The 12,354-nt window shown below is 34.7% G+C and overlaps 1 protein-coding gene across 1 annotated transcript in view; it reads right to left on the reverse strand.

Moving 5' to 3' along the window:
• Positions 1 to 2,913: 2,913 nt before the first annotated feature.
• HTR7 (5-hydroxytryptamine receptor 7) overlaps positions 2,914 to 12,354 on the reverse strand; it is a 74,098-nt gene continuing 64,657 nt past the window's right edge. The window contains exon 2 of the mRNA XM_044662623.1: positions 2,914 to 3,670. Within this exon, the coding sequence (XP_044518558.1) occupies positions 2,914 to 3,670 (757 nt within the window). The remainder of the gene's footprint in view (positions 3,671 to 12,354) is intronic.

Consider the following 12,354-nt stretch of genomic DNA (forward strand, 5'->3'; position numbering starts at 1 on the left):
GTGGCTTCCTCCTAGGCAAATTCAAAGGCTTCACCTTTCCTGATTGCTTCAACATTTGACACCAAGATGATAGGATTCTATATTCATTCATTCAATATAACAATTTAAGTTCCTACTATAAACCAGACAATGTAGAGCTGGAAGAAACCTCGGAGGTCATTAAGCTCAACACCCTCATTTTACCAAGAAAGAAACTGAGGCCCAATAAGGTTAACTGGCCTGCCTGCACAGTACCTTGCTCATAGTAGAAGCTTAAAATGTCTGTAGATTGATTGTCAAAGATCACACTGATAGTAAATGGGAGAGGTAAGATTAGAACTCTGATCCTCTGATTCCAATGGAGTATTCTTTCCACTGTCCCATTCTTCTTATCTCCTACTGATCACCTCTGTGAAACTCTCTTCTCTGAATGTTTACATGCCAATGCAAACTTCTTGACTTTCAGTTTCCCAGATTCTTCCTCCTCTGAACTCCCATACATCCCCTAAAGCTCAGTCTTGAAGCATCTGTCTGCTCTTTCAATTCCTTGGGATATCATTCTCCATCACATCTTCTACTTTCACCTTCATGACTCCCAATTCTACTTCTTCAGCTAAAATTCCAGTCTTGTATTTCCAAAAGTCTAATGGGCATTTCCACTTAGATGTCTTCATTATCAACATTTCTAAAACTGAAGTCATTACTTTCTTTCCCAAACCAGCTTTCCTTCCCATTTTCCTCACATGGATTGTTGGTGTTGCCATTCTTCTAGAATCAAAATCTTACAGTTACTTTCTCTACCTCTTTTTTCTCTATGTTTATCCACCAGTCACCAAGTCCTATCATTCACTCTTCACAGTCTCTTTTATTTACCAATTTCCAACTAATTTCTCCAGCTCCCATCTTAGTCTAAATCTCTTTCTCACATTTAGGATTATGGCAATAGCTTTCTTGGTGGTCTCCCTGTCTTCAGTCTCTCCTCTCTTCAATCAATCTTATGCTTCTAGGTTAATCTTCTGAAAAAAACAAACATGTTCATCATAATCCCTTCTCAGAATCCTACAATAGCCAAATATCTCAATCTACTCTTTAAAAGTCTCTGTAATGTGGTACCTTATTTAAACAATTTAATATCCTGATTTTCCACAAGGCAAACCTTTTCACAGGAGCTGGTCCTGATTGCTTAATATTTACCACCAACCCACACTATATTAATCACTGTTGTTCAGCCATGTCTGACTCTTCGTGACTGGCAAAAATACTGTAGTAGTTTGTCATTTCCTTCTCCTGACCATTTTACAGATGAAGAAACTGACTTACCCAGGGTTATGGAGCTAGTAAATGTTTGATCTGGATTTGAACTCAGGTCTTCCTGATTCTAGACCTGATGTTCTATCTACTGTGCCACGTAGCTGATATTGTGATATAGTGATATTAATAACTACTTTCATGCCTTTGATAATGCTATTCATGCTTCCTAAAATACTCTACTCTATTCTATCTGACTTATACTTGTCCTTTTAGAGCCAACAAAAGTCCTACTTCCTCCCTGAAGCCTTTCTTGACTCTTCTAACTGATGGTGATTTCCACTTCTAATTCCTAATCCAGTTCATCTCTGTCATACAACTAACTTTATTACATTTTCTTCATCCCTATTTGTCTATTTAATGTTTTCCCAACTAGAGTATAAGCTTCTTGTCAGTAGGGATTATCTTTATTTGGGGTATATCTCTGCATAGTTAATAAAGCATGTACAAATTATTCCCATCTATTTTTAAATTCTGGTTCTGAAAAATGTCTACTGTTCTGGTGAGCTTGATTAGAGTTATTATATGCCATTGAAAGAGTAAAAATTGTATTTCTTTTAAAATATTCCAAGAGTCAGACTTTTTACTGCCCCAATTCATCTGAATTAGTGGAGCTTTACACTCAATACTTAGCCTCATCTTTCATTTCTAATACAGCATTTAAAGTACATGTTAACCTACATTTTTGGACATAGTGAATGAGAGGATTTGTTTTTGCTTAACTATGCATACTCATTATGTGCATCTGGTTTTTTTTTTCCTTTTCTTTAGTAGGGGCAGGAAGAAGAGAAAGTAAATACATGTTAATTGAAAAATCACATGTAACAAATATATATATGTATATACATATATATATTAAGTACATGTTAACTACATTCAGGTATAAGAGACAAGTAAGAGGGGGTCTTAGTAATATGGAGCTTATAAATAATTCCCCTTCTGGCTTATAGTCCTTGGAGGCCGTGTACACAGAGATTTGTCCGAAGGCACTTAAAGAAACCCTGTACCTCCCTACCTCATGGAAAATTTGAGTGGTAACAGATATGGTCCACAGGGATATTTAACAAAATGCAGTTTGTTGTAAACAAAGAGGGGTGACAAATGAAGCTTGCAGCATCATCTCTTGGTCACAGGGTAATAAGAAAGGAAACATCACCTAAATTCCTGGTCATTTATCTGAGTGGGAATTTTCCTTTTTGGTTTATCAACTTGACTGAAAGCCATTAGAAAATAAAGCTTCCTTCTTCCATAAAAACATATCATAGCACTACAGGCTAGAATGGATATTAAAGACTTTCTAACCCAACTCTCTCATTTTTCAGTTTAGGAAACTGAGACCCAGAAAGTTTGGATGACTTATTCCCAGTAAGAATTGGGTTCAGAGAAGCCAGTTTAAAGGACAGAACCAGGATTTGAATCCAAATTCAGCACTCTTTCCTCTACTTCACACCTTTATCCAATATCCTTAATCTAATTTGGCCTTTGAAGATACAATAGACATCTAACAAGGTGGAAGGGTGGGAGAGGATTATTCCATTTGTGGATGAAATCTGAAACATAAGATAATAAATACGTAAGTTGAAGAATAGCAAAGGACATGAACAATGTAAAGAAGGACAAATGACCTTACAGCACAAATTCAGGTCTCTCGGCCAGCTTCAGAGCTTCATGCATCCCTGCAGCTGAAAGTTTCCGATTGATATTCCTATATCGGCACTGGAGCAGGTTGCGATAGGTGGTCCTCAGGTCTCGGTTGAAGAAGGCATATATAAAAGGGTTTATGAGGGAGTTTGCATAGCCTAGCCACAGGAATGTTCTCTCCATCCACAATGGGATGCAGCTACAGGAAGTCCCACAGATAAACGGTCTTGCTGTCGAGAGGATAAAGAATGGTAGCCAACACACAGTAAAGGCCCCAACAATAATCCCAAGGGTGGTGGCTGCTTTCTGCTCCCTTTTAAAGATGGAGATATTTTTCCTCTCCTGCTTAAGGAGTCTGGAAAAATTGGCACACTCCTCCGGATCCTTGTGGAGCTTCACCATACCATTAACTGAAATTACGCCTTCGTTATTTTCTTCAACTCGAGGGAACCCAGTAAATTTATGTTTGGCAGCACTCCTCTTAGCAGCTTTATAAATCTGATAGTACATGAAAAGCATCACGGACATGGGGATGTAAAATGCAACAGCAGTGGAGTAAATGGTGTAACCAAAATCCTGGCTGATTAAGCAAACTTTATCATCATTGACATTCTGGGCCCAGCCAAAGAGGGGAGGTAAAGTGATGGAGGCAGAGAGGAGCCACACAGAAAGGATCATTTTGGCCATACATTTGCCATTCTGTCTCACAGGATAGGTCAGAGGTCTTGTTATCCCGAGGTACCTGGAGGAAAAAACATGAGAAGTTAATTGTGTGAATTGCTGCAGATTAGAAGAATAAACAACATCACACATTTCACATCATCTGTAAAATTCATATCCAACTTAACTAAATCAGCTGGGTGTAAGGATTTTCATTTCATGCTATATGTGGATTAGTTACCCTCTATAGCATAATAGTCTAATATGATTATCTTTAAAACCTTGGTTCATATAGGATATAGGTTCTACGTAGTTCTACAATTCATATGGAGAGGTCTATAGAGTCTATCTATGTGCTCTAAGGTTTGAAAGATATGATAATTTATTCTTGTTTCTTCACTAGTTACATTGTCAGCTGAAATGAATTCAGTTTATCATCTTCACCTTTTGGGGTGAATGAAAGCAATGCCTTTATTAGATCATATTAAACTTTCAAAACAGAAAGGAATAATCATTTCAGAATTTCGGAAGATACAGATGACAATGCTTACGTCATATATGATAGCATATGACAAATGGAACCTCTGGTTGTCCCAAGTTCTATAACTATCAGAACAAAAAGCATATCTCCAAAAATCTTCTTTTAAAAAATCATCATCAACTCTAAGTAGGTATTATGTAAAATAAAATAAAACCTCTTCCATCTCTGTCCTTAAGGGGCTTTCTAGATTGCCCTCCAAAAAAATTTAAATAAGCCCTCAGAAAATAAGTGAATAAATATATACAACAAAACATCTTTGCTTAATTCAATTTCTTTATAAGTATCTAGATTTTGCATTTTCCCCATTAATTATTAGCATTAGATGTGATAAACTCTAGTAATGCCACAGTGGCTTTGAGAGTTAGTTTATTATGATGCTTTATTTCAAAATAAGGCAGGAGGAAAATACACATAGTCCTCAACTTAAAAACAGGTTGTATTCCCAAAATTCATTTATAAGGCTCTGGATTGGAAGTTGAAACATATTCTCCCATATAAATAAGGGTATAAAAAGTGGTTCATAAGCCATTTTTGTGTAATGAACCCTTTAGATGTCTAATGAGGCTTAGGCACTCTTCAGAACAATGTTTGTGAATACATAAAGCAATGCAGAAGATAATAAAGGAAACCAATTATAACCATTTTTAACTGTAAGTTCATAGGTCCCATGTTAAGAATCCATGATCTAACCCCTCTATGGCTGAAATGACAACTTTTCACACATACATGAATAGAAAAAATACCATTGCAATACTAGCATACAAAACAGAAAACCAATAAAACTGCATAAATGATTTAATTTATTTTTCATTCTCTTACTCCAGGAAAATCATATTTCATTAAATTAAATTAGGGGAGGATGAAAAAGTAAGTTGGAAGCTTACTTAAGTGGCAATTCTGAAAGAGTCTTTTAGAAACTTTCAAGGTTGATGGCCTGCTTCTGTTGTATCTAATTTCAATTGAAAACTTATAACTTCCCTTTCCTTTGATACAGATGCATCGGTAGAATTCTTTTCATGCTTGCCACCTCTAGTTTGTGTCATTTTTGGTTCCTGAATGGAACAAGAAGAAGAACTGATAAGGAAGAAAGATTTTCCTGAGGATCAAGAAATGGAGGGGAGGGCAGAAGTTGGTTCCAGGGGATGGATGTGTATGTGTGAAAAGAGATTACTGGAGTGGAATTAACTTGACTTATGGGAGGTAAAAGGTAGGAAAAAGAGAGAGCATGGCTAATGCAAGAGATATCTGGGGGAAAGTAAAAATGGTGCTGAAGATATGGCAAGTCATTTATTTCCCTGCAGCCATCTTCCAAACAATGCCATCAGCATCGCAGGGCAATTTGATTGGTGGATCAGCACAAGCAGGGAGAACAAAAAGGGTTCTGCAGCCCATTCTGCACTTTCCCAGAACTGAGTTCAAACATGAGGATTTTAAATGGTTTCTTATCTTGCCCAAACACAATTTAATTTTTTTTTAGTCTGGGAAAATCTGAAGTTGTGAGGTCTAGATGTTAAACAACTGACTATTCTATGTATACAAGCCATGCACAGTATTCAAATAATAATATAATCAATCAAGATAGAAATTAATAATAAAATGAAAGAAGAAACTATCAATAGATATTTCCAAATATGAACAACCTCACTCCCCTTACCTCCCAGAGTGGCTTGAAAAACATACTTCTAAGATTCATATATCAGAAAGATGGGGGAGAAGTTGAAACCTTCCATGTTAAAATATAAAAACCAGAAGCAAATGGATATAGTATTCAACAAATTCAAGGACAAGAACGATTTGGTATAGAGAAGCAGTGTAGGGCTTATTATATGACAAAACTCTGAGGATATTAGGAAAGCAGTGTGGGAGAAATTCAGTCTAAATCAGTGTCTCACACTGATCTGATGCCATAATAAAGTTCCAAATGGATAAACAACTTAAACATAAGATGTCATATCAATAAACAAAACAGATGAGAAAAGAAGATACTCTTCACTACACATCTATAAATATATTAAATAATAATGAGGATAATGAAGATAATCTTGCTTTAGTCTTGTGTGTTAGAAAGGTCTCTACTATTTCTCCATTACGATAATGCTATCATTGTCATATAAAACATCATGCTTATTCACAAAATAGATTTATACTTTTATTTTTATACTTATATATTTATATCTACTATATTTATATCCTACTCTCAGGAACTTAATATTGAGATAAGCATAACCCAAGAATGACATTCTCCTTAATGGATTTACTAAGGTACAATAAATAATACTTAAAACTTAAAAGAACACAAAAAATTAAGATAATGCCATAAATTGGTTTTAGATATTTTTACCATTTATGAAATAGAGTTCAATTATTCCCTTGTTTTAACATGTCTTTTTAAAAAGACATATTTTGTCAAATTTTAAAATCTGTCTGTTATAGTTTTGTGGTTTAATTTTTTGTTATTAATATTCTATTACATTTGTCATTTTCTTGAAATTGAATCCATGGTCCTTGTATAAATTCAACCTAATACATATTTTGTACTATACAACTTAATATAGACTATGTTAATCATAGAATATAATCTATTTTAAAATGTTTCTGTTTCATCTTAATTTTTTCAATTGTTGCATAGATATTGAGTAAAAATGTTGCTTAATAGTTTGTGTCTTTCCCTATGTTTCCATGATTTATATAGCAAGACCATATTTTTACTATAAAAGTTGAGTAGGATACCTTCCCCCTCCCCTTTTTATAAGCAAATGATGTAATTTCAGAATTAATTGTTCTTTATATTTTGATAAATATTATTTTACAATCCATCTGGTTCTAGTCTTATGGAATTCAGCAGAGTTCAATTTTTTTTCTGAGACTGGGTTAAGTAAATCCTCTATTTGTTTTACAAGTTTAAGAGTTTAATATTTTTGCAAGTAATCATCCATAACACTTATGTTATCATTTTTTACAAGAATTGGCATAATAGTTTTGTATAATTTCCATTATTACTCCTTCACATGATAATTTTTTTCATTTTAGTATGATAATTTGGTTTTCCTTTCTTTCTTTTTAACAAATTACCTAACAGTTTATCTTTTTTATTAGTTTTTTCAGCTCTTTATTTATCATTTCAATATTTGTATTCATTCTTATTTCCCTATAATTGGATTTTTAAAATTTCTAGTGTAGTTGGAGATTTATTATTTTTTTGTTTTTCTATTCCTATTTGGCCAATTTAATGCTCTGTTCTTTATCTCTAGAAATAGTTTGCTGAAGGTGCTTAGAAATATACATTTTTGAAGAGGCAGAGCCAAGATGGCAGAGTAGAGATATAGAAAGTTCAAACCACTCCAAGAATTCTCTCCAACCAGGGAAACATCAAACTGGAAAAAAAAATTTTATAACGTCTCTGATAAAGATCTAATTTCTCAAATTTATAAAGAACTAACTAAGTCAAATTTATAAGACTGCAAGCCATTTCCCCACTGACAAATGATCAAATGATATGAAGAAGCAATTTCCCAAAAAAGAAATCAAAGCTATCAATAATCATATAAAAATGTTCTAAATCACTCTTGATTAAAGAAATGCAAATAAAAACAACCATGGTAAAATCGAATGTAATGGACTTCTGTACTAGCAGCAATGCAATGATCCAGAACAGTCCAGAGGAACTTATGAGAAAGAATGCTATCCACATCTGAAGAAAGAACTGTGGGAACAGAAACACAGAAGAAAAATATATGATCAATCACATAGTTGTATGGGGATTTGATTAGGGTTTTGATGTTAAAAGATCGTTCTATTGCAAATATGAATAACATGGAAATAGGTTTTGAGCAATGATATAACCCAGTGGAATTTCTTTTCAGCTCTGAGAGGGGGGAGGGAAGAGGTATGGGAAAAATCATGAATCATATAACAATGGAAAAATATTATAAATTTTAAAATTAAGAGAAAAAAAAAACTTTGGAAGGTAGGCAGAGAGTGTCTGTTTCACTGAAGTGAACGGGGAACCTAGCCTGCATCAAGGCTATACCAAGGTGCAAGCCAACAGCAAATCTTTAGCCAATAACAAGACCCTCCACCCTACCCCTACTGCTCCAGGTTCTGAACCTCAGTCCAAGACAACATAAAAACCCCAAGACAATACCCAAGCCAACAGAAGAGAACCCCGTGCTCACCTCTTGAAGTTCAAGCCCTAGAACAAACCTGCAGTAAGGGCTTAAGCCTTAGCACAAATCAGTCCATGGTGTACCTTCTGGTATAGACCAAGAGTGAGGGTCAGAGCCCATGCCCAAGCCTCCAGTGAGGTCCCAAGCCCTAGCACAAAGCAATTAGCAGTGTGCCTAGTCAGTACAAGCTCAAAGGGAGGCCCAGAGCCCTTGGTCAAACCTGCAAAATGGACATGCACCCTGGTACAAGGCACTCTGTTGTGCACCTGGCCAATTTGAGGCCCAGAGCCCCTGCCAAGGCTTGAGATGAGCACTAGTACAAGGTAGCTCATAGTGCTCTGAGTCCTGAAAACCATCAGCAGTTCCTGAAGGAGACTTAGTCAGCAGTGAGAGATGGCTTTCAGAACTCTCAGTGCATAGGCTGTGATGCCACCTTGAAGGAACTGAAATTTGCAAAAACCCAGAAATAGAATTGAGAGTAGCAGCAAAGAAAAAACTTGATTTTAAGAGAGTGCCACTTTTACCCTGAACAGAAAGCCCACCTTTTATGTAAAAATAAAAGTCAAGACAAAGGCTAATTATATTATTAATCATACCAAAAAAAAACCTAACCAGAGATAAATTATTATGGAGACAAAAAACAGCAAGGAATAGGCTCAAAAGAGGACAATAACATGAAAGCAGCTACCTGAAAATCTTTAAAGAAAAATGGAAATTAGTCTTAGGTTCTGGAAGAGTCAAAAAGAATTTAAAAAATCAAATAATAGAGGGACAGGAAAAATAGGGAAGAGAAATGAAAGTGACACAAGAAGAAAATAACATCTTAAAAAGAAGAATTGGTGAAATGGAAAAAGAGGCACAAAAATCCATTGAAGAAAAGAGTTCTGTAAAAAGTGGAATTAGCCAAATGGAAAAGGAGGTTCAAAAGCTTACAGAAGAAAATAATTTCTAAAAATTAAAATTAGGAAGTAGAAGCTAGTGGAGGTAATCAATAAGGAGTGAAGAAAGTAGAACCCTCATACTCTGAAATCTTGTATTTCTCACCAGTTAGCACTAGCAAAGCATAAGCTTCAAGATTTGTATTATTAATCAGTTAACCATTCTATATTGTTAATCACTCATAATGAAACTATTCTGTTCTGTACCTTAGTTCAGAACTATCAGGCTGCTCTGTGCCACAGCTTTGTGCCTATGTTTACCTTTGGTCTGAATTATTAGGCTACTATAATAACCATTTGCATTGTTCTATATTTAACTTAGTTATGTTCCCAGCTTTGATGACAGCATTTCTGAAGGGTAAAAAGACCTCTTCCATACTGACAAAGGACAGAAGGGGGACAATGGTAGGAAACATGAGACATGTGTACTAAGGGGTCTGGCAGTCCAGGGCCCTCAATAAATATACAAACCCTGATCCACATGGAGGGGTTGCTCCACTAGCTCCCCAGCTATACCATTAGCTCCAAGGCTGCTACTCTACCAGCTCAGAAGCTATTCCACCAGTCCAGGGTTTGGGGGCTCCATCAGCCCTGGGGCTACTCCATCAGTTCAAGGAACTACTCCACCATGGGGGCTGCTAGTCCACCAGCTTCCAAACTACTCTACCAGCCCCTAAGGCCTTGATGGCAAACCTATGACATGCATGTCACATGTGTAGCCATTTTTGATGGCATATGGCTACATGTGGCCACATACAGAGAAGTATGTTATTTAAACTATAAATATCACGAAATCATGGTTTTTTTTCCTCAAAATGACACACCACCCAAGTTATGCTCAGTTTTTTTGACGAATTTTGGCACACCAGGCTCAAAAGCTTGCCCATCACTGCCCTAAGGTCATTCTACCAGCCTAGACTATATTACTATCTTAAAAACTTCTTCTTCAAATAAAATTCTTTTCTTATTTCTGAATTGAAAGGAGTTTGAATCTCCCATTCTTATGGGCAAGACCCTGCTACAAACTTAGTTATGTTTCTCCCACAACAAAGCTATTGACTTCATGAGTCATCAAGAAACAGTAAAGCAAAATCAAAGAAGAAAAAATAGAAGAAAATATGAAATCACATTGAAAAAACAACTGACCTGGAAAATTGATGGAGAGACCATTTAACTATTATTGGACTACCTAAAGGTAATGAAAAAAATAGACACCATATCATAAGAAATAATCAAAGAAAACTGCCCTGATATTCTTTAACAAGAGGGTAAAATATAAATTGAAAGAATTCACCAATCACCTACTGAAATAAATCCCTAAATGACAACTTCTAAGAAAATTGTACCAAGAAAAAATTTAGTATATCTTTCTGAGGAGGGTGGAGGGAATGGTCATTTAATAAGATTTCCAAGAATTCCTGATGAAAAGACCAGACTTAAACAGAAAATCTGTTGTTCAAATACAAGACTGAAAAGAAATATAAAAAGGTAAAGAAGAAAAAGAAAATTTAAGGGATTTAATAAGGTCAAACTGTTTCTATTCCTAATGGAAAGATGATATTTTCAACTTTTAAAATTTTTATCATCAGAGCAATTGGAAGGATTATACATAGGCAGACGGTGCAAAAGTAAGATGTTTAAAAAAACATAACATGCAAAAAATAAAAAAAAAATCAAGAGGCTGAAAAAGATGATTGCCTTGAGAGAAAAGGGAAGGGAGAAGTAGAATGGGACAAATTACCTCATCTTAGGAAGCGTTTCCTAAATTATAATGGAGAGAAGGATGAGGGTGGTGATGGACAGTGCTTACCTAAGATGCTCTGGAATTTTTATCTTACCCTACAGAGAAGTAGGAGTGGATTAAGACAAGAGAGAGTGGATAATAAAAGGAAGAGGGAAGGTGAGGAGTGGTGATTAAAAGCAAAACACTTGTGAGAAAAATACTAAACAATACGCACCAAATAGTATAGCCTACACATTTTTAATGGAGAAATTAAATGAACTTTAGGATGGAATAAACAATAAACTATACTAGTGGAGGACCTCAACTTTCTTCTCTCAAAACTAGATAAATAAAAAACAAAAAATAAATAATGAATAAGTGGAGGAAGTGAGTGAAATTTTAGAAAATTTCTATTTAATAGATCTCTGTAGAAATCTGAATAAGGATAGAAAAGTATATACATATAAAAAGGAAAAATCAAATCACAAATAAAAAATTAAAGTAACAGAACAGTTGAACTAATAAATAAGATTAAGATTTGGTTTGAAAAAGAAACAAATAAAATAGAGCATTGGTGAATTTCATTTAAAAAAAGGAAAGACGGAAATCAAATAATCAGTATCAAAAATGAAAAGAGTGAATTTACCACCAATGAAGAGGAAACTAATGAAATTATTAGAGCTCTTTGTCCAATAATATACATGCCAATAAATCCGACAATCTAAATGAAATGGATAAATATTTATAAATATATCAATTCCCCAGATTAACAAAAAAAGAAAATAGACTAAATAATCCTCTTTAAGGAAAAGAAATTGAACAAGCCATCAAAGAACTCCCTAAGAAAAAATTCCCAGGGCCAGTGGATTCACAAATGAATTCTATCAAACATTAAAAGAACAATCAATCCCAATACTATTTAAACTGCTTTGCAAAATAGGTAAAGAAGTCCTACCAAGTTCTTTTTATGAAACAAATATGGTGATGATACATAAATCAGGAAGAGCAAAACTAGAGAAAAAATTATAGACCAATTTCCTCATCAATATTCATGCAAAAATTTTAAATAAAATACTAGCAAGGAGACTATAGCATTATGTCACAAAGATCATTCACTCTGACCAGACAGGATTATACTAGGAATGAAGGGCTAGTTTAATATTAGGAAATCTATCAGCAAAATTGACCATATCAATAACCAAACTAATAGAAATCACATGAATATCTCAATAGATGTGGGAAAGCCTTTGACAAAAATCAACACCCTTTCCTTATTAAAAAAAAAAAAATCCACTGGAACACATAGAAATAAATGGCTTTTTCCTAAAAATGGTAAGTAGTATCTTTCTAAAACCATCAGCAAGTTATCATTTGCAATGTAAATTAGAAGACTTCCCA

This window comes from Gracilinanus agilis, chromosome 2 (genome assembly GCF_016433145.1).
Source record: "Gracilinanus agilis isolate LMUSP501 chromosome 2, AgileGrace, whole genome shotgun sequence".
Taxonomy (NCBI): domain Eukaryota; kingdom Metazoa; phylum Chordata; class Mammalia; order Didelphimorphia; family Didelphidae; genus Gracilinanus; species Gracilinanus agilis.